The sequence below is a fragment of the Lissotriton vulgaris genome, chromosome 3_1, assembly GCF_964263255.1.
Source record: "Lissotriton vulgaris chromosome 3_1, aLisVul1.2, whole genome shotgun sequence".
Classification (NCBI taxonomy): Eukaryota; Metazoa; Chordata; class Amphibia; order Caudata; family Salamandridae; genus Lissotriton; species Lissotriton vulgaris.
This window is the reverse complement of record NC_141689.1, coordinates 8,544,081-8,567,794: the sequence shown is the minus strand read 5'-3', so window position 1 is coordinate 8,567,794 and position 23,714 is coordinate 8,544,081. Positions and strand designations below refer to the sequence as shown.

At 49.6% G+C, this 23,714-nt stretch overlaps 1 protein-coding gene across 1 annotated transcript in view; it reads right to left on the bottom strand.

The window, feature by feature from the left end:
* Positions 1–21,302, bottom strand: part of LOC147725809 (uncharacterized) — a 403,274-nt gene extending 381,972 nt beyond the window's left edge. Inside the window, exon 1 of the mRNA XM_086959986.1 lies at positions 21,188–21,302. Coding sequence (XP_086816112.1) covers positions 21,188–21,271 — 84 coding nt within the window. The 5' untranslated portion in view covers positions 21,272–21,302. The remainder of the gene's footprint in view (positions 1–21,187) is intronic.
* Positions 21,303–23,714: the final 2,412 nt, after the last annotated feature.

Here is a 23,714-nt window from a genome sequence, read left to right as displayed (position 1 = left end):
ACGTGACCACACAAGCACGCGTATCTCCCTAATCCGCCTGCCACACTTCTCCTCCCCTCGCTCGCATTCCCGCCCCCCACCAGGCTCTCCCGCCCCCGCTTGTTTTCTATTCCCTTCTCGGGCGCCTCTATTGCTCACCAAAACAACCACGTGTTTGCACTGTCTCACTCCCTGATCGCCACCACTCTCGCTTGCTCCCCCCCACCCCACCTCTGCCCGTCACCGACTATCTCGCTCTCTTTCCTGCCTTCCTCTCTCTTTCTCTGACTCTCCGCGCTCTGGTGTGTTTCTTTGTCTGACTCCTTCCTCCCTGTCTGGCTTTCTCACTATCTCTCTCTGTATCTGCTTCTCTCCTCCATTGGGCTCATAACACAGAGAGAGACCCCCAACAAACAGGCCGAGCTTTCTGCGGGGTTACTGCCCCCCACCAATCTGGGTCCGCAGCCCCTTATGTACACCAGACCCAAACAATTCAGCGTGCTTGCAGCAGAAGCCCATTCGTGCGCTCTCGCGTTTCTTTCTACCCTTCACACTCATCTGCCATCAGGGCGCACAGCGCCCCTCCTCAATTTACTGTTTGTTATCAGACTCCGTAAGGACTCACAGCCGCAATGCTGTGAGCTACACAGCACACTCAGTGCATGATTATTTTTCTGTGCGCCCCTGCTCACCGCAGAGGTACAACAGGCGCTTCAAACCAGCGATTTGAAGGATTTCTAGATTTTTAAGTCCTTGCCAATTCTTTCATTCCTAATGTCTTCTTTTCTTTGTCACGTTTGGTTAGAAATCAAAGTAAATCAGCTTCACAAAAAAAGCATTTATATAATTAGCAGACTGAATTCAGTTTGTTCTTGCATGGTGCTGCACCATGCCATAAGGCACTTGGTACAGGCACACAATACTGGTCTCAGTGTGTGTGGTTTCGACTGGTCCCACAAAGAAGCAAAGTCTTGTCGTGACTCGTGAGGGGTGAAATACGCTGCAGGGGGCTTCGTGCTCCACTGAACTGAAACAGCCGGCTTTTGACACAGCTGCCACATTCACCATAAACAACTTTCACTATACCACGACCCACAGCGCTTTCTTTTAAACACTCTTTATTATGACTGTGAGGAATCCGCGACCCCGACCCAACCCAAGATGGCCGCGGGATTGGACGCGGCCGGAAATCAGGTCGGCGTACCAGCTGTGGCCATGGAAAGCGCTGTTTCCGCTTTTCGAACACAAATGGGAGCGTCCACAGTAAACCGGCGCGCAGAGCCGGAGTCGGGACCGGAAGGAACAGAGGAGACCTTCGAGAGCGCTTCGAGGTCGAGAGAAAGAGGAGGAGACGTCGGCGAGAACGAGGAAAGGCAGGAGAACGTCCCGAGCCCGAGGGTTCCAACCCGAAGACACCACAAGAACCCCAGAGAACGCGAGCGAGACCGGCCCCCTGACGGAACCAGAGGAGGCAGGATCTCACGATACCACAGTCACCTGGGACCGTGGCGACAAGCAAGTGACGGGGGAGACTGGGGGCTGGTTCAAAGGGTGGTGGAAGGGCTGCCTGAGCACCACACTATGTCACTAGCACTGTTATATCCCTCACTTAGGCACGGCACTGTTAGGGACCGGTGTGAGGTGTGCACATCCCTTTCCCCCCACGTATCTTGAGAATAGGCAGAGACCTGACCCTTGTTTTGTTTCTTTTCTCCCTCACTCCCTTCTGAATTTCTGGAGGCCGGTCAACGACTTCTACACCCGAAGAAGGGACAAAGACTCCAGACCATTGACAGAGCGCCAATACTTTCTGAGAGACTTCCTATTATTTGTTTGCTGTGTATACTCAGTGACTGTATAACTGACCACACAGAGATCACTACCTTGTTTCATGAGCCAGCAAGAGCATACCAAGTCTAAAAGAACCAATAAAGCTGGTAAACCATACCCCCAGACTCGCTCCTACCTTCGTGTGCCTAGTAGGCGGGACAGAAGTCCTGACAGTGGTGTCAGAAGTGGGATTAAGACCGCGACACAGCCGTCTGACCCCACCACCATGGAGAACATGGTGACCCAACTGGCGGAAGGACAGCACCATCTGCAGCTGATGGTGGAGGAGCAGGGAAAGCAAGCCCAGAAAGACAGAGAGGAGCTACACGGGGCACTCAGAGACCAGGCTTCCCTACTGGTCAACAACCAACAAGTACAGGACACGGCCATTCTACGTTTATCCGACGTGGTGGCCAATTCCAGGATTCACCCCAATGTACCCAGTGCTGTGCTACAGAAATATCAAACCGGCGAGGATCCTGACTTTTTCTTTGTGAACTTTGAAAGGGTGGCCACCACAGCCGCATGGCCTCCCGAGCGATGGGGACAGTATGTTGCTCCCTTGCTGTCAGGAGAATTGCAGGCGGCCTACCAGGCGGCCAACCCCGATGGAAGCACGCCTTATGCAGAGATTAAAAGGACAATCCTAGAGAGATTAGGGTATGATACGGAGTATTACCGGACTCGGTTCCGGAAGGAGAAATGGTCCACAGGCGATAACCCCAGAACCTTGTTCTATCGCATTCGTGATCTGGGTTGTCATTGGCTACAGCCGTCCAAAGCCACGGTGGAGAATGTAACAGAGAAAGTAGTGCTACAACAGTATTTAGAGGCGCTACCTGGCAACACCCGGGCTTGGATACGACAACACCCGAACTTGACAGTAGCTCTGGCTGTAGATTTGGCTTGTGCTTTCCATCGTTCCCCTGATTTCCGTCCCCTGGCGCACCGCGCCCCCTTTTCTCCTGTTCGTCCTCCCTTACGCCCTCCAAACCCCATACCTGAGTCCCGGAGCACTCCTCTTGCTAGTAGAATAACCCCTAGGTTCCCGTCCCCTGTCCCTACACATCAAGGACCCCAGTGTCTTCAGTGCGCCGAGTGGGGGCATATAGCACGTAACTGTCCCAATAGAACCCCGGGGCCAGAACCTATGGATGTGGGGTTGACCAAGGGGAAGATTTTTAGCACAGGAGAGGTTGTCAATCCCTATAACATGAAAGTACACGTGAATGGGAAACCAGTGATAGCCGTACTTGACACAGGTTGTCAACAAACTGTAGTAGCCGCGGACTTGGTGCCCAAGGCCCTTCTGATACCCAACACTCAGGTGAAAGTCACCTGTGTGCACGGGGACCAAAAATTGTACCCCCTCGCAGAGGTAGCCCTGGAAATCCAAAAGGAGGTTCAGCTACGTAAAGTAGGGGTGATCCCAGAGTTGCCTGAACGCGTTCTCCTAGGAACTGATTTACCTCGTTTTTCGGACTACTTACAGACATTCACAGGGTCTCCCTCGCCAACTGAGTGGTTGACCAACGCCCCGTTTTCTAACACTCCTATAGCACAACCCGCGGACCGACAAACGAAAAGCAAAAGGGAGAAGAGGGAAGAGAGACAGCTCTATTCACGACCACAGTATACAACCCCAATGCTTGTTCTTTCCTCCTCAGATCAGTCTCCAAGTGCCTGTCGCAACTTCAGGGCCGACCAAAGAGATGACAACTCGCTACAGAATGCGTGGACCCAGGCTGAGGACGAACAAGAGGGAAAGGTAGGACCTTATTTTGTGGTAAAGAGGGGCTTGTTGTATCGCCTGACTCTTACGAACAGGGGGAAAAGGGAACAACTCCTGGTTCCAGGGCCGTTCCGCCCTCAGGTCCTGTTGCTAGCCCATAGTCAGGCCGGGGGAGGCCATTGTGGGAAAGAGAAAACTCTTGATTATTTGTTGGATCGCTTTTATTGGCCAGGGGTGTATCACGAGGTAGCCAGGTTTTGCGCTGCATGCGTACGCTGTCAACTGGTTAACAACCCGGCTCTCCCTAGAGCCCCCCTTCATCCTTTACCCGTGATTGACATCCCTTTTTCCAGGGTGGGAATGGATTTAGTGGGTCCCCTAATACCTTCTGCCCGTGGGCATCGATTCATCTTGGTCATTGTAGATTATTCCACGCGGTATCTGGAGGCTTTCCCCCTGACCACAGCAACATCCAAGGCGGTGGCTCAGGCGATGGTAACACTGTTTTCAAGGGTGGGTTTTCCCAACGAAATCCTTAGCGATCAAGGGACTCCCTTCATGTCACGACTGATGAAGCAGGTCTGTGACATACTACAGATCAAACAGTTAAGGACTTCCGTGTATCACCCCCAGACCGATGGTCTGGTGGAACGATACAATAAAACCATCAAGACTTTGTTGAGGAAACACATTGATAAAACAGGTAGAGACTGGGACCGTCAGCTACCCCTAGTCCTCTACGCCATCCGCACACATGAACAGAGGTCGACGGGGTTCTCTCCATTTGAGCTTATGTTTGGAAGGAAGCCCCGTACGCTCCTGGACATGGCGGCCGAACAATGGGTAGAAACAGAGGACGAGGGAAAACCCCTGCTCCAATACAGTGAAAACCTCAAAGAAACCCTGTCTGCTGTATGGGAAGAAGCGCACACGCACTTAGAAAATGCCCAAACTCAGCAAAAACGGTTATATGACAGGAATACCAGGTTGAGAGAGCTGAAGGTGGGAGAAAAAGTGCTTATTCTATTACCCTCTTCAGATAAGAAACTGCTAGCCACTTGGCAAGGACCCTTCTCCGTCCTGGCCAAAATCACGCCAGTCACGTATAGAGTAGCTGTCCCACACCACCCTAAGGCGTCCCAGATTTATCACATCAATCTTTTAAAAGCCTGGGAAGAGCCGGATGCACTCCCTTCCGGATCAGGCACACAGGTAGGGTTAGTCGTCACAAATAAACCCCTAGAAGTCTCCCACTACACTCACGAAGCTACTGAAAACCCCTCCTGGGGTTCCCAGACGACGAAAGAACAAAAGAAGCAGTTAGAGGCCCTCTGTGCTTCTTTTCCCACGGTGGTCTCCGGAAAACAGGGGAAAACAACACTTGTGGAACATTCCATCATTACTCATACCACCCAACCCATTAAACAGGCTCCGTACCGGATCCCAGCAGCAAGACGGATGGCAATAGAGGAAGAGGTGAAAACGATGTTAGAGGCAGGGATCATAGAACCATCAAAAAGCCCCTGGTCCTCTCCCATCGTTCTGGTGCCAATACCGGACGGAAGCATCCGCTTCTGCATCGACTTCCGGAAAGTAAACGCAGTATCCCAATTCGATGCATATCCTATGCCACGGGTGGACTAATTGGTTGAGACGTTCGGACAGGCCAGGGTTATGTCGTGTATTGATCTAACCAAAGGATATTGGCAGATCCCTCTTCACCCAGACAGTAGAGACAAGACCGCCTTTATAACTCCCCTGGGTCTCTTTCAGTTCCGAGTAATGCCCTTCGGCCTCCATGGGGCGCCCGCGACCTTTCAGCGTTTGATGGACGCTATTCTGGGCCCCCATAGAGACTACGCCAGGGCATATCTGGACGACATTGTGGTATATAGCCCGGATTGGGAGACCCATCTGTTCCATTTACAGCAGGTGTTTGGGGCCCTTCAGAAAGCAGGGCTAACACTCAATCCCCGGAAAACGACCTTAGGGGCTAACCATATTGAATACCTGGGATATGACATCAGGGACGGACAGGTACGCCCACAAGTAAATAAAGTGGCAGCCATAACCAACATCCCCCGCCCCACAACGAGAAAAAAGGTCCGTTCCTTCTTGGGCCTGGTGGGCTACTACCGGCGTTTTGTCCCACATTTTTCCTCTGTGGCCAGTCCTTTAACAGACCTACTTACCAAACCCTTTTCAAGAGACAAAATGCCCTGGACCGCCGCCCAAGAACAGAGCTTTATAGACCTGAAAACAGCCCTGTGTAGAGACCCGGTTTTGTCCTGTCCTGATTTTCATACAACCTTTGTCCTACAGACAGACGCATCAGATAGGGGTTTAGGTGCCATATTATCCCAACCCAACGAGAAAGGCTTCCTCCACCCTGTCTTGTATATCAGCCGAAAACTGTTCCCCAGGGAGGTCTCCTATGCCACAATCGAGAAGGAATGCCTTGCAATTAAGTGGGCTGTGGAAGCTTTGCAATATTACCTCCTGGGTCGTCATTTTATTCTCCTGACTGATCATGCACCATTGACCTGGCTTGCCCTGCATAAAAACACTAACCCCAAGGTCTTGCGTTGGTTTCTTGCCCTCCAGCCTTTCTCCTACAGCACTTTCCACTTGCCAGGAAATTTGCAGAACAACGTGGATTTTCTCTCCCGGTGTCCTTTGGCCGAATGGCCCGATCGTCCATTCTCGGGGGAAAGGCAGTGTGAGGAATCCGCGACCCCGACCCAACCCAAGATGGCCGCGGGATTGGACGCGGCCGGAAATCAGGTCGGCGTACCAGCTGTGGCCATGGAAAGCGCTGTTTCCGCTTTTCGAACACAAATGGGAGCATCAACAGTAAACCGGCGCGCAGAGCCGGAGTCGGGACCGGAAGGAACAGAGGAGACCTTCGAGAGCGCTTCGAGGCAGAGAGACAGAGGAGGGGACGTCGGCGAGAATGAGGAAAGGCAGGAGAACGTCCCGAGCCCGAGGGACCAACCCGAAGACACCACAAGAACCCCAGAGAACGCGAGCGAGACCGGCCCCCTGACGGAACCAGAGGAGGCAGGATCTCACGATACCACGGTCACCTGGGACCGTGGCGACAGGCAAGTGACGGGGGAGACTGGGGGCTGGTTCAAAGGGTGGTGGAAGGGCCGCCTGAGCACCACACTACGTCACTAGCACTGTTATATCCCTCACTTAGGCACGGCACTGTTAGGGACCGGTGTGAGGTGTGCACATCCCTTTCCCCCCACGTATCTTGAGAATAGGCAGAGACCTGACCCTTGTTTTGTTTCTTTTCTCCCTCACTCCCTTCTGGATTTCTGGAGGCCGGTCAACGACTTCTACACCCGAAGAAGGGACAAAGACTCCAGACCATTGACAGAGCGCCAATACTTTCTGAGAGACTTCCTATTATTTGTTTGCTGTGTATACTCAGTGACTGTATAACTGACCACACAGAGATCACTACCTTGTTTCATGAGCCAGCAAGAGCATACCAAGTCTAAAAGAACCAATAAAGCTGGTAAACCATACCCCCAGACTCGCTCCTACCTTCGTGTGCCTAGTAGCCGGGACAGAAGTCCTGACAATGACCAAGCAACAACTCTCTATTATCTTGGCTGATAACCCCCATCCTGTTTTCGTGACTTGAAAGGAAACTGTGTTCATTTGTAAGGCGCAGTTTATTTCCATTCCAGGCAAAACAAGCACTGGCGTTGCCAATAGGTTTCGAATTTGGAAAGTTGGAGCTATTGGTTTTGTAAATGACATTTTATTTTTTTATATTGTTATTGACAATGCCAATTACGATATATAAATATAAAATGTCATTTACAAAACCAATAGGTCCAACTTTCCAAATGCGAAACCTATTGGCAACGCCAGTGCTTGTTCTCATATCCCCCCACAGATATCTCAGTGCCTAGTGGCGCGAGATTTGGAGGTGCAGCCAAGTGTGGAGCTACAACACCCTTTATTGAATACATATAGCACGCACAATACAGTGCCCTGCAGGACACTCTTACTGTTCCCCTGCTGCCTATGTATAAAACAGTCAACAATTGTATCTCAGTATGTGCACCAGATCAGTTTATCCACACAGAACCACCACCGCAGTTATCACAGTCAGAATCAATGCAGTGAGCGTAATGCAAAGGGTTTCCCATCCTGTGTAGATAACATATGCACGACCTTAATGACAGTAGCTAAACATACAGGTTTGATCAAGTGCACTCTTGGCAGCACAGAGGGCCATCAGTGTCAATTTGGAGTAAAACTCCGAATGTCCCCAAGATTGTGGGCCTGTATTGCTGCTTGAGAGTGTCATTAGTTCACTTTTTAACATTTCGCCCACATGCCTTACCATTCTTTGAAATCAGGGACATTGTGCTTCCTATCCCACTGGACAATGTTCATTCCGAATCCTGGTTCTGCCCATCGCGTTTCTGTTCTCTGCGTTTGTGGCTGATTTTCTTTAGAAAGTCCTGCCCTGCTTTTGGTGTTTGGAGAATCGTGGAGCAGCCATCATGTGTCACTTTCAGCTGAGCGGGGTAGAGCATAGCGTATTCTATTCCCAGTTCACGCAGCTTCTTTTTCTCCGGGTTGTACTCTTTGCGCGCAAGTTGGAACGTCACAGTGAAGTTTGGGTAAAACTCCAGCACGTTACCCTGATAATTTATGTCCCGTTTCTCTCGAGCCATCCTCAAAACGGCATCACGGTCTCTGTAATTAAGAATACGGGCGACGATGGGTCGTGGAGTTGCGCCAGGTTTCGGCCTTGGAGCTAGGGATCTATGCGCACGCTCCACTACTAGAACCGTTGAAAAGTGCTTCGCACCAAATATGTTGAGCATCATTTCCTCCACGTATGTTTCCATCCTCCCTGTGTTGGTGGATTCTGGAACGACCGCAATTCGGATGTTATTGCGGCAGGATTTCGCTTCAAAATCCTCCGCTTTATTTTTAATAACATCCAAGAGTTTCTCCATTTCCGAGCATTTTTGGGTCGTGGCATGGGATTCATCTTCCACTGCAGTGATTCTATTTTTGGCCTCGACGAGACGTTCCCCATGCTTGTCCAAGTTAGCCGCCATGTTGTCGACCCGTTGTGTGATGGTGCCCAATTTCCCATTTATGTCTTGCAGACTCTGCTGTTTGACCTGCAGCACGCGCTCAATGCCATTGGTCACCGCCATTTCGTTGTCAAGTTCAGTGTCAAGCTCAATGTTAGTTGCAAAAAACACAGTTGATGGACAGAATGCAGAACAATGTCTTACATTCACCCCAGTACAAAGATCTGGGCCTAAATCCATCGTTTTTTTGCACTCCACACCACCCTAGGTCAGACAATGGCTATATGGAAATCTGCCTTGACCCTGTGCCTCATGGGAACAGTCCAGCCCGAGCTACTAAGCCATGTCTTTCCTAGACCGAAATCAAGCATCCAAGGACCGGTTTCTGGCAATCAGCCTTCTTCAGCCTGGATAGCTTGACTCCAGTGATGTGGAGAGCCTGGGACTCACGTCCAGCTATCCAGGCTGAAGAAGGCTGATAGCCAGAAACCGGTCATTGGATGCCGCGTTCGATACGGTGAACCATGACATTCTGCTTTCAAGGCTGGAGACCTTTGGGGTGAAAGGAGTGGCGCTTAGGTGGCTGCGATCTTATCTGTCCGATAGATGGCAGGCGGTGGCACTCCCACCATACCAATCTGAATTTGTGAAAGTCCTACATGGGGTACCGCAGGGTTCATCAATTAGTCCCATTTTGTTTAATGCTTATATGCAATCCTTGCTGGGAATCATCAAAGCCAACAATGCACCCGCCCGCCGGACCTAACATCAACAACAACCACTTCAAGTGCATCCTCCTCAACACCCGCTCCGTCCACAAGCACGCCATCGAACTCTGGGACCTCATCGACACAACAGCACCGGACGTCACCTTCCTCACGGAAACCTGGATGAATGCCTCCTCGGCCCCGACATCGCCATAGCCATCCCGGACGGCTACAAGATCACCCGGAAGGACCGCGTCAACCAAACCGGAGGAGGAATCGCCATCATCTACACGTACACCATCAGCATCACGGCCAACGTCGAAGACACACTCTCCACCGCCGAGCACCTACACTTCCAGATCCACACCGACCCCAAAACCACACTCAGAGGAACCCTCATCTACAGACCCCCGGGCCCGCGCACACAATTCAGCGAAACCATTACTGACTTCGTCAGCCCGCACGCACTAACCTCACCAGAATACATCCCCCTAGGGGACCTGAACTTCCACCTGAAGAACAACAATGACAACAACACCACCACCCTGCTCGACAACCTCGACAACCTTGGACTCAAGCAACTGGTGAACACCCCCACCCACTACGCCGGCCACACGCTGGACCCCATCTTCTCCGCTAGCAACCACGTCTCCTTCAGCTACTCCACCGGACTACACTGGACCGACCACACCTGCATCCATTTCACCTACAAGAAGACCACATCCCACCACCGCAAGCTACAGATCCCCCGCAGATGCTGGAGCAAAGTCACCACAGACCAGCTAACCACATCACTGAGCCAGAACCCACCAGCCAACACCGCTGACACCAACGACGCAGCTCACAATCTCGCACAGAGGATCACCAACTGCGCCGACAACCTTGCTCCACTGAAGAACCCCCCAAGCAAGGCCAGCAACAGGAAAACCACATGGTTCACTGACGCCCTCAAAGACTCAAAGAAATCATTCCGCACTCTCGAAAAAACCTGGCGCCACGAAAGGACGACAGAAAACATGACAGCCCTCAAGAACGCCACTCGCGACCACCACCAGCTGATCCGCACCACCAAAAGGACATCGTTCAAAGAGCGGCTGGACAACAACACCCACAACAGCAAGGAACTCTTCAGCATCGTAAAAGAGCTCTCCAACCCCAGCGCCAGCAACAACATCACACCAACGCAAGACCCCTGCAACTCCCTCGCCACGTTCTTCTACCACAAGATCGCAGATATACACAACAGCTTTGACGCCCAGACTCCGCCTCCAATCACCAAACCAACGACCCCCACCACCACCCTAAGCGACTGACCCCCATCAGCACAGTAGATACCACCCACGTCATGAACACCATCCACTCTGGCTCTCCCTCTGACCCATGCCCCCATCACATCTACAACAAAGCCGACACCATCATCGCACCCCACCTCCGGAACGTCATAAACAACTCCTTCACATCAGCCACCTTCCCAGAGAGCTGGAAGCATGCGGAGATCAACGCCCTTCTGAAAAAACTCACAGCTGACCCTAAAGACCTCAAGAACTTCCGCCCCATCTCTCTTCTTCCCTTCCCGGCTAAAGTCATTGAGAAGACCGTCAATAAACAGCTGACTGCATTCCTCAAGGCAAACAACTCGCTCGACCCATCCCAATCCGGATTTCGAGGAAACCACAGCACCCAGACAGCCCTCATCGCAGCCACCGAAGACATCAGGACCCTGATGGACAACGGGGAGACAACCGCCCTCATCTTCCTAGACCTCTCAGCCGCCTTTGATACCGTCTGCCACCGCACCCTAATAACCCGCCTCTACAATGAAAAGCACTGGACTGGATCACCTCGTTCCTCTCCAACAGAACCCAGAGTATCCCCCTCCCACCGTTCCGCTCCACGGCCACCAAGATCATCTGCGGCGTACCCCAAGGCTCCTTGCTCAGCCCAACCCTCTTCAATATCTACATGAGCCCCCTCGCCGCCATCGCACGCTAACACAACCTCAACATCATCTCCCACGCCGACGATACCCAGCTGATACTCTCCCTCACCAAAGACCCAACCACCGCCTAAACCAACCTCCAGAAAGGAATGAAAGACGTCGCGGAATGGATGAAGCTCAGTCGGCTGAAACTGAACTCAGACAAGATGGAGGACCTCATCCTCGGACAATCCCCATCCGCCTGGGATGACTCCTGGGGGCCCACAGCGCTGGGCACCGCACCGACACCCACGGACCAGGCACGCAACCTGGGATTCATCCTGGACTCCTCCGTCACAATGACCAAACAAGTCAACGCCATCTCATCCTCATGCTTCAACACCCTGCGCATGCTCCGAAAGATCTTCCGGGAGATCCCCACAGAAACCAGAAAGACGGTCACCCAGGCCCTCGTCACCAGCCGACTGGACTACGGGAACGCCCTTTATGCTGGAACAACAGCCAAACTTCAGAAACGACTTCAGCGCATACAGAACGCCCCCGCACGACTCATCCTCGACATCCCTCGCCGCAGCCACATATCTGCCCACCTGAGAAACCTACACTGGCTCCCCGTCAGCAAGAGGATCACGTTCCGGCTCCTCACCCACGCACACAAAGCGCTCCATGACATGGGCCCCGAATACCTCAACAACTGCCTCTCGTTCTACACTCCTATCCGCCAGCTCCGCTCCGTCAGCCTCGCCTTCGCAACCGTCCCACTGATTCGCAGAGCCACCACCGGAGGAAGATCGTTCTCCTACCTGGCTGCCAAGACATGGAACTCCCTCCCCGCACACCTACGACTGACCCAGGACCATCTCACCTTCAGGAAACACCTCAAGACCTGGCTATTCGAGTAGTAGCGGCCCCCCTCTCCCTTCAGCGCCTTGAGACCCTCACGGGTGAGTAGCGCGCTCTATAAATGTATTGATTGATTGATTGATTGATTGAACAATGTCAGCGTGATTAATTATGCTGGTGACACGCAGCTTTTGATATCCCTGGATGGTGCTCAGTCGTACTCACTGGACTGTTTTCATGCTTGTATGCGTGAAATGGCGAAATGGTTGAAGGAAAACTCGTTTAAGTTTAACAGTGGGAAAACGGAGACCCTACAGTGCAACGTCGGGGAGATCACTCAAAGTCTGCCAGCAGACATCTGGCCACTAACATCAGATGGCACACTGACACCAGTAAATACGATGAGCAATCTGGGGGTCAGTTTTAATGAAAATCTAAACCTGGAGACCCACGTTAACAAACTGGTGGGAAGCTGCTTTTCTTTAATTCGAGGTCTTCGGAAGGTGCTGCCACTGCTACCTGTACAGGCAAGAACAACGGTAGTCAGGAGTATCATCCTCAGCCGCCTGAAGTACTGTAATGCCCTGCTTCTGGAATCTCTGGGATACCTGATTGCCAGATTGCAGAGTATCCAGGCGGCAGCAGCTAAGTTAGCACTCTCCCGAGCTCGTCGATCATCAGCAACACAAGCACTGGCGGAGCTACATTGGCTCTCAGTAGCTCAAAGGATTCTGTTCAAATCACTGTGCATTGTGTTTAGAGCACTTCATGGACAGGCCCTAAGCCACTCCAGGATAAGTTTCAGTGGAACAAGCCTACCCAGACCCTTCGCTCCTATTCTACCAATCTTGCTAGAGTCCCCAGGGTAAAGAAGGTGACCCTGGGAGGAAGAGCCTTTAGCGTGGCAGCAGCTCGCCTTTGGAATGGTCTCCCTCTAGAAATCAGGAGAACACAAAGCCTGCTGTTGTTCCGCAAAAAAATTTAGACCTAGCTCTTCCCTAGGGTATAATCTCCCAGGGATGCTTTTTCTTGAACAGCTGACAGTCTCTGTTCCGGTTTATCTCTGAGCACCAGAATGCCCGCAGGGTTACAGTGCGCTCTACAAATGCCAATAATAATAATAATAATAAGTGTCTGACTGCGCCGTCGCACCTTTAGTGTGCCTTTTCGCTTCGAATGGTAGTTTGGACTGTTGCTTCTCCGGCTTCGTCATTGTCCCGCGAGTTGACACCACCAGCCCAGAAGGAAAGCAACTGTGAGCACCTTGAAGTGGATGGGGCGCTGTGTAGTACTTTGCAGGATTAATGATTTTAGTACAACAGCCGCTGTGCACCAGTCAGTCCTCAGCAGAGCCCGCAGATATCCGGTAGCGGGAGTGGCGCTTTAGCTGCAGTGAGGCGCTAGTTCGAGGGCAGTCCCTTCCACCAGATAGGTCACCCGGCAGGAGGCACCGTTACAGATCTATGCTGTAGGTGTGGGGACCCCCGATTTCCCGGATCACAGTGTGAGGAGCTGCACACGACTGGAACAGACACTCAGGATAGGAACACTAGGGAAAGAGGGATGTATGACGTTACAACGTATACCTTTACAATGCATTTTTTACAACGCATACCATTACAACGCATACCATTACATTGCATGTATGGTAAGTATTGGATAGTGTAGGGGTAAAAACTACTATTCTAACTCCAGGGGGGTGCAACAGTAGGGTAAGTGTTGGATATTGTAGGGGTAAAATTACTATTCTAGCTCCAGGGGGTGCAACAGTAGGGTAAGTGTTGGATAGTGTTGGGGTAAAAATTACTATTCTAACTCCAGAGGTTGCGATAGTAGGGTAAGTGTTGAATAGTGTAAGGTTACTATGCATTGTGATGGTATGCGTTGTAATGATATGGCTTGTAATGACTGCGTTGTAATGACATGCTTTGTAGTGGCATACATTGTAGTGTCATGCGTTGTAATGGTTGCGTTGTAATTGCATGCGATGTAATGGATCTTGCGTTGTAAAAGTTCGTTGTAATGGTAGTGCGTTGTAAAAGTTGCGTTGTAAAGGTTGTTTCCCGGGAAAGAGCATCCCAACCAGCGGAATCCACGTTGTGCACCGCCCTCCGATTCAATAGACGACAGTGTCCACAGTACACTCAGCTTGACAGTTGCTTGTTTTCAGTGTGCCGCAGGGTTGTCAGACAGTGCGCGCCTCACCCATGCCCCAAGGTCGTGTGTACTGCACTGTGTCTCTGTGTGCCTCCGAGAGCCAGCATTCGTGCAGCGGGTGGGCGACTCACCGCGCGGGCCGAGGTTTGAAACTGGCTAACGGGTTCATCTATGATAGCATCCGTTCTCACAGCAGAATAAGGTCAGGCGGTGTCGACATTTGGGGGCAAGCTTCTCGGTGTGTCTCAGTTTGTCATTTATAGCTCCATATCACACTGTAGGACACTAACGAACGCCGCCGCCATTTTGTGCCAACACCTCGCAGTCCAAATCCCAAATATGTGCACAGCTCCCTGTGATAACTCTGATGCTTCCTGGCAGTCAAATAGGAGCAGTACATCACGCCTTGTGCATCCAGCGATACAATCTTCATTCCTCGCAGCGCCTCAACACACTGTACCGTTCCTTGTCTGCTCCAATATAGCCCCGCATCAGGGCGGCGCCATCTTGTTTGGGTAAAGGTCCGTCCGCCCCCCGCGCTCCCGCCGTCAAATTTGTGGTTGCAGCAGCGTTACAACAGCCTTACGTTTCGCTCATCTCAGAGCCGATGCATTCCGATGCCCATTCCAGCCATCGTTGGTCAATTCGAGTCCGCAAAGTGTCCTTTTTTAACACATTACGGACCTGGCCAGCGTAGCTGTCTCAGAAGGCAGGCATTCCGCAATGCGCCCTGTAGCGCCCCCCCCCCCCCCCCCCCCCCCCCCCCCCCGGCACCACCGAACAATTTTCAATAGTTGATGACACCCCCCTTTGTGAGGATTTGGGTACCTGGTCAAACAAATGTTCCTGTGTTTTTGCTGACAGTTTGGGATGTATCAAAGGTTTTAGACACTTCATCAAATTTAAGGCGCAGGCCATTTCGATCAAACACTAACTATGCAATTTTCCCTTTAATGTTAGAGATGATTTGTCGAGTGAGCTTAAAAAGATGTGTGAATTGGCTGTCATAGAGCCAGTTGAGTCTCCTCTTTTTTTGTCTCCCTTAGTAGTGGTCCGTAAAAAGAATGGCAGTCTTAGTGTTTACATTGATTTACACAGTCTAAACAAAGAGATCTGGGTGGACTCCCATCCCCTCCCTCGCATTGATGATATTCTCTCCAAATTTGAGGGTGCAAAATTCTTCTAAACAATTGATCTTGCCTATGCCTACCACCAGGTGGAATTGGATCCGGAGTGTAAACATTTGACTGCATTTGTTCCTCCTGTTGGAACTTTTCAGTTCAGGAGAATGCCTATTGGGCTAGCTTCGGCAGCCTCAGTCTTCCAGCGTTTTATGGAGAAGGTTTTAGAGGGTGTCCCCAACACGGTGGTCTTCCAAGATGGTATCTTGGTTGCAGGAAAATGCAGAGATTCTCACGACAAAAATCTTGCTATTGTTTTGGAAAGATTACAAGAGAAAAGTATTGTTGCCAACAAACTCAAATGTGTTTTTGGGGTTGCAACTATTGAGTACTTGGGTCATCGCATTTCAGGTGATGGTATTGTACCTAGAGAAGGTCTTATTGAGGCTATTGTGAATGCTCCGTGCCCCACTTCAAAAGAACAAGTCTCCTCATTTTTGGATGTGTGTGAGTTTTACACAAAGTTTATTTCCAATTTTGCTGCAAAATATGCGCATATGCGAAATCTACTTAAGAATAAAGTTATTTTTATCTGGGACAATTCCTGTGAAAATGTGTTCACACGTATTAAGCAAGAATTGGGATCGTGCAATATACTTACACCCTTTGATCCCTTTGTCAGTGTACGGTGTCTGTGGAAGCCAGTTTGGATGGATTGTTAGGCATGATATCTCAGTTTAAGAATGGAAAGGAGCACACCATTGGGTTTGCCTCCTGTGCTTTACGTCCTAGTGAAAACAATTACTCTGTAATTGAGCGAGAGCTTCTGGCATGTTGTTTTGCTGTCAAAAGATTTAAATGTTTTCTTTAGGGAAAAACTTTCAGATTATTGACCAATCATAAACCTCTCATCCCCATACTGAATGGTAATTTTGTCAAGGACCACACTCCCAGAATTGCTAAATTAAGCTCTAAATTATTGCAGAATGATTTTATTGTTGCTCACATTCCGGGAGGGAAAAACACAAGGGCTGATTTCTTCTCAAGATCACCTCTACCGTTGAAGAAGCATGAACTTTGTGATGACAATGCTGATGAAGAATGTTTGATCGCTGCTCTGGATGTTTGCATTCAGGGCTGTTTCACTGAACATGAGTGGTTTTCCGCTCTGGAGTCAGATTCTGTCCTAAAGAAGGTTAAAAATGTCATTGTGTCAGGTTGGCCTAAAGAAAAACATTTGGATAGTGAGCTCTATCCTTTTGCCAAGATTGCTGATGAGCTTACTTTTGAGGGTGGTGAAATGGTTGTGCGTGGGGATACGTTTGTTCCTCCTGAATCTTTGAAGTCTCGCATTATCGATTTTGGTCATGCGGGTCATCTTGGACAAACTACCACCAAGAGAAGGATCCGATGTGTCTACTTGGGGCCTTCAATGGATCAAGACACCAAATTGTACCTGGTGGTCAAAAGAGTACATTATTCACCAGGAATCACAACGCGGATACGATACAACAGACACCCGTGGGAACACACCATGCAAACTAATATGTGCTATTTGGCCAAGTAGAGGCTCAAGGACGAATGGAAAAAATTCCCATCAGAAGCCATACTGTACTGCCCTCATTTGCATCATTTGGGTTCTCCTCGCCCAGGAGACAAAACAATACGGCCGGTCAAATGTTACCGTGAGCGAAACAAAAGTGTGAGAGGGGAGTATTGGTGTTGAGGTGGCGACTGAAAAAAGCAGTGTGAAGTGATGAAAGTGATAATAGTGATTGATTATAAAATTAGGTGAACCGGGTAGAAAACAACAATTTATTAGTGTCTCCCAGTCCCTAAGGTTAAAATAGGTGTAGGAGCGGATTTGAAATAATATCCGCATCAGTAGTGGTCAACATGTTTCTGCATTTGAAGAAAAGAGTTTCCATGCATTCTTCAGGACCAGTTCTTTAAAAACTACTGCTTTTGTGAAAAAATAATAATTAAACAGATATCACCTGAAGAAGTCCAGGTTTTGTGCTCAACCATGTACCATAAACGATGGTTGAGGAGCTTCACCCCACCTGGCTACTGCTCAGGTTTGAGGAGCACCGCTCTCTCCGTCGGTGTCTCCCGACAGTCGTCCGAGCTGTCTGGGCCCCCCCAGGGACTGGGAGACACTAATAAATTGTTGTTTTCTACTCGGTTCACCTAATTTTATAATCAATCACTTTTATCACTTTCATCACTTTACACTGCTTTTTTCAGTCGCCACCTCAACACCAATACTCCCCTCTCACACTTTTGTTTCGGTCACAGTAACATTTGACCGGCCGTATTGTTTTGTCTCCTGGGCGAGGAGAACCCAAATGATGCAAATGAGGGCAGTACAGTGTGGCTTCTGATGGGAATTTTTTCCATTCGTCCTTGAGCCTCTACTTGGCCAAATAGCACATATTAGTTTGCATGGTGTGTTCCCACGGGTGTCTGTTGTATCGTATCCGCGTTGTGATTCCTGGTGAATAACGTACTCTTTTGACCACCAGGTACAATTTGGTGTCTTGATTTCGTGCTTGGGGCGTGTACCTGGTTAGTCGTTAAACCTGCCCTCCGACCCTCTTCTCTATCGTTTATGTGTATATGCCTTCAATGGATCGCCAGGTTAATGATGTTGTTGAGGGATGTGTTACATGTTGTACCAGTGATAAAGTAATCAAGGTCACTGTCCCTCCTGTTCAAGAGGTTGATATACCCAACTAGGCCCAGATCTTTGCACTGGGGTGAATATATGACATTGTTCTGCCTTCTGTCCATCTACTGTTGTTTTTGCATTTCTAACCCCGAGTGGGATGGGTATGCTCAGACGTGAGTCCCATGCTCTCCACACCACTGGAGTCAAGCTATCCTGGCTGAAGACGGCTGATAGCCAGAAACCGGTCCTAGGATGCTTGATTCTGGTCCAGTAAAGACATGGCTTGGCAGTTCGGGCTGGACTGTTCCCATGAGGCACAGGGTCAAGGCTGCTTTGCATATGGCCATGTCTGAACTGGGGTGGTGTGGAGTGCAAAAAAACAATGGATTTAGGTCCAGATCTTTGTACTGGGGTGAATGTATGACATTGTTCTGCATTCTGTCCATCAACTGTTGTTTTTGCATTCGTCACCCCGAGTGGGATGGGTATGCTCAGACGTGAGTCCCATGCTCTCCACACCACTGGAGTCAAGCTATCCTGGCTGAAGACGGCTGATAGCCAGAAACCAGTCCTAGGATGCTTGATTCCGGTCCAGTAAAGACATGGCTCGGCAGTTCGGGCTGGACTGTTCCCATGAGGCACAGGGTCAAGGCTGATTTGCATATAGCCATTGTCTGACCTAGGGTGGTGTGGAGTGCAAATAAACGATGGATTTAGGCCCAGATCTTTGTACTGGGGTGAATGTAAGACCTTGTTCTGCATTCTGTCCATCAACTGTGTTTTTTGCAATTTTCACCCCGAGTGGGCTGGGTATGCTCAGACGTGAGTCCTAGGCTCTCCACATCACTGGATTCAAGCTATCCAGGCTGAAGAAGGCTGATTGCCAGAAACCGGTCCTTGGATTCTTGATTCCGGTCTTGGAAAGACATGGCTTGGTAGTTCGGGCTGGACTGTTCCCAGGAGGCACAGGGTCAAGGCTGATTTGCATATAGCCATTGTCTGACCTAGGGTGGTGTGGAGTGCAAGAAAACGATGGATTTAGGCCCAGATCTTTGTACTGGGGTGAATGTAAGACATTGTTCTGCATTCTGTCAATCAACTGTGTTTTTTGCAATTTTCACCCCAAGTGGGCTGGGTATGCTCAGACGTGAGTCCCAGGCTCTCCACATCACTGGAGTCAAGCTATCCAGGCTGAAGAAGGCTGATAGCCAGAAACCGGTCCTTGGATGCTTGATTCCGGTCTAGAAAAGACATGGCTTGGTAGTTCGGGCTGGACTGTTCCCATGAGGCACAGGGTCAAGGCTGATTTGCATATAGCCATTGTCTGACCTAGGGTGGTGTGGAGTGCAAAAAAACGATGGATTTAGGCCCAGATCTTTGTACTGGGGTGAATGTAAGACATTTTTCTGCATTCTGTCCATCAACTGTGTTTTTTGTGAAGACGGCTGATAGCCAGAAACGGTCCTAGAATGCTTGATTCCGGTCCAGTAAAGACATGGCTCGGCAGTTCGGGCTGTACTGTTCCCATGAGGCAAGGGTCAAGGTTGATTTGCATATGGCCATGTCTGAACTGGGGTGGTGTGGAGTGCAAAAATCGATGGATTTAGGCCCAGATCTTTGTACTGGGGTGAATGTATGACATTGTTCTGCATTCTGTCCATCAACTGTTGTTTTTGCATTTGTCACCCCGAGTGGGATGGGTATGCTCAGACGTGAGTCCCATGCTCTCCACACCACTGGAGTCAAGCTATCCTGGCTGAAGACGGCTGATAGCCAGGAACCGGTCTTTGGATGCTTGATTCAGGTACAGTAAAGACATGGCTTGGCATTTCGGGCCGGACTGGTCCCATGAGGCACAGGGTCAAGGCTGATTTGCATATGGCCATGTCTGAACTGGGGTCAGATCTTTGTACTGGGGTGAATGTATGACATTGTTCTGCATTCTGTCCATCAACTGTTTTTGCATTGTAAATGCGGCGCATCATGGGTGGCGGAGCTGCGGCGCACATTTACTGGCGCATCTCTGCTAATTTGCAGGGATGCGCCAGAAATTGTAAATCTGCCCCTATGTATTTAAATATTGATGTTTTGCAGAATTGAGGTGCTACCCTGTATACCATCACTACCTCCTGTATATATTGGGAGGTTCAGTTTATGCCTGATCACAATAAACAGGAATTATCAAATTCCTTTAATCTCTATTTGCCAGAGAAGGTTTCCCGAAAGAGATTGTATCTGATAATGGGGTGCAATTTACCTCCAAAGAGATGTCGTCTTTTTTATGTCAATCTGGTATTTCACATCGTAGGAGAATGGGTGAGGATTAAATCTCCTGTCAATGTCGCAAAAGGTCTGTTTATATATGGTCCTCCTATTAAAGTAGATGCAACGTCACGCTTTGCTGTAAGAGTCAATGGGAGGAGTTGGTGGAATCTATCAAGAATCTATAAACTTCCTAGGAGGGTCTGGTAGTGATCCAGCTCAGGCTCAACAATGTCATTTGAAATCTGATCATCCTCCTTAGGTCCAACAAGGCTGTTTGCAATCTGTTCATCCCTCTAAGTTGTCATTGGAGTATGTCACTCCTCGGAAGAGTGTAAGGAGAACTGTTCCACCTAAACGTTTAGATCTATAAGTTATTACTACTTTGTAGTCAACTGCTTATTATTGCTTTACTTGTTTTTTCTTTTTCATTTCTCTTTTTGGTTAGCTTTTGTTTTATGAAAGAAAGGAGATGTTGTAGCATTCTTGTTAAAGCATGCTTCTCCCTTTGTATTACTGTTTCTATCAGAACCCAGTATGTCACAGCTACTGAGATCGAATGTCATGGTTTGAACTGGAAGGGACGGTTGTTGAGCATCCTTGGAAGCTGTGGAGACAGAGAGTCATTAAACCAGTTTATCTCACACTTACCTGCCTCAGTGTGTTTACTTTATGCAATACCACTCCCTACTCCAGGCTGATTTGTGGAGTGAGTGCCGTCACCTGAGGGATGTTAAACCCATCGATGTCAGTCCCATTTACGCACTTTCACGTATTTAACAAGCTCAATAGTGCTTACATATGTGAATATTCAAAGAAACATAAAAAAGCAAAAGGTAGAAAAAGCCCAGATCTCAAGTGAGACACTCACCTGAATAACGGAGTCACTGCCAGCGTAGGTGAAGCAGAAGGTGTAAGTGTACGGGGTGTCATTCTTAACAGAAACGTTACCCATGGTGGGGGCGCGTCAAGCCTCTGGTGCTCCTAGTGAGAAGAAGAAAACATACACCAAACACACGTGAGTCAATGCAGGAGATCTGGAAGAAGGCTCAGAGGGAGGGATAGATTACACGGAGATGAAATGTGCAAGGGTCAGTGTGAACCAGGAGAGCAAACAGAGGGAAGCACATGTCCTAGTCGGGAATACTTATAGATATCCATTTAGTCGTCAAGCACAGACAGTCACCCGAGGGCATCACAGCACTAAGACTATCAACACTGAAAGCAGACAGAGAAGGGAGAGATACAGACACGTCGGAAACCAAATGTCTGTCAGGACTGCTAGCCGGCCAGTGGGTAATGCGAGAACTCCTATGTTCACATACTTTAAACAGCACCATTCAGAGCCATGGAGTGACGAGAGAACTCCTATGTTCACATACTTTAAACAGCACCATTCAGAACCGGGGGGGGTGACGAGAGAACTCCCGAGTTCACATACTTTAAACAGCACCATTCAGAGCCATGGGGTGACGAGAGAACTCCTGAGTTCACATACTTAAACAGCACCATTCAGAGCCAGGGGTTGAAGAGAGAACTCCCAAGTTCACATACTTAAACAGCACCATTCAGAGCCAGGGGTTGAAGAGAGAACTCCCAAGTTCACATACTTAAACAGCACCATTCAGAGCCATGGGGTGACGAGAGAACTCCTGAGTTCACATACTTAAACAGCACCATTCAGAGCCAGGGGTTGAAGAGAGAACTCCCGAGTTCACATACTTAAACAGCACCATTCAGAGCCATGGGGTGACGAGAGAACTCCTGAGTTCACATACTTAAACAGCACCATTCAGAGCCAGGGGTTGAAGAGAGAACTCCCAAATTCCCAAGCCGTCTACATGGGGGCCCCAGTCGGCACCATAAAAATTCTGCAATCTGTACAGAATTGTGCTGCTCGACTACTCATGAAAGTCCCTAAAAGATGCTCAGCAAAAGCCGCACTTCAATCCTTGCATTGGCTATCCATCAAGGGAAGGATAACTTTTAAGACCATGTGCATGGCGCATAAATCCATCCATGGTGCTGGTCCGCCTATCCTGGATCCCCTTTTTCGTCGCCACCAATCAGTGAGATCTCTGAGATCCAACCAGCGGAACTTGCTGGTAGTGCCCAGGATGAAGCTGGCCCGGATGGGTGGCCGTCGACTCTCGGTGCATGCAGCTAAAGAATGGAACGCTCTCCCAGATGTCATTAGGCATGAGTCAAACCACCTTGCTTTCAGGAAGCGCTTAAAGACGCACCTTTTCCAATAGTGTCTTTATTTTCCTTTGTCTTACAGCGCTGGGATGCTCAAGAGTAGCCATGCGCTATAGAAGAAGGTATTCATTCATTCATTCATTCATACTTAAACAGCACCATTCAGAGCCATGGGTGACGAGAGAACTCCCGAGTTCACATACTTAAACAGCACCATTCAGAGCCAGGGGTTGAAGAGAGAACTCCCGAGTTCACATACTTAAACAGCACCATTCAGAGCCATGGGGTGACGAGAGAACTCCTGAGTTCACATACTTAAACAGCACCTTTCAGAGCCACGGGGTGACGAGAGAACTCCTGAGTTTACAAACTTAAACAGCACCATTCAGAGCCAGGGGTGACGAGAGAACTCCCGAGTTCACATACTTAAACAGCACCATTCAGAGCCATGGGGTGACGAGAGAACTCCTGAGTTCACATACTTTAACAGCACCATTCAGAGCCACGGGGTGACGAGAGAACTCCTGAGTTTACAAACTTAAACAGCACCATTCAGTGCCATGGGTGACGAGAGAACTCCCGAGTTCACATACTTAAACAGCACCATTCAGAGCCATGGGTGACGAGAGAACTCCCGAGTTCACATACTTAAACAGCACCATTCAGAGCCAGGGGTTGAAGAGAGAACTCCCAAGTTCACATACTTAAACAGCACCATTCAGAGCCGGGGGGTGACGAGAGAACTCCCGAGTTCACATACTTAAACAGCACCATTCAGAGCCGGGGGTGACGAGAGAACTTCTGAGTTCACATACTTAAACAGCACCATTCAGAGCCATGGGGTGACGAGAGAACTCCCGAGTTCACATACTTAAACAGCACCATTCAGAGCCATGGGGTGACGAGAGAACTCCTGAGTTCACATACTTAAACAGCACCATTCAGAGCCATGGGTGACGAGAGAACTCCCGAGTTCACATACTTAAACAGCACCATTCAGAGCCACGGGGTGACGAGAGAACTCCTGAGTTTACAAACTTAAACAGCACCATTCAGAGCCACGGGGTGACGAGAGAACTCCCGAGTTCACATACTTAAACAGCACCATTCAGAGCCATAGGTGACGAGAGAATTCCCGAGTTCACATACTTAAACAGCACCATTCAGTGCCATGGGGTGACGAGAGAACTCCTGAGTTC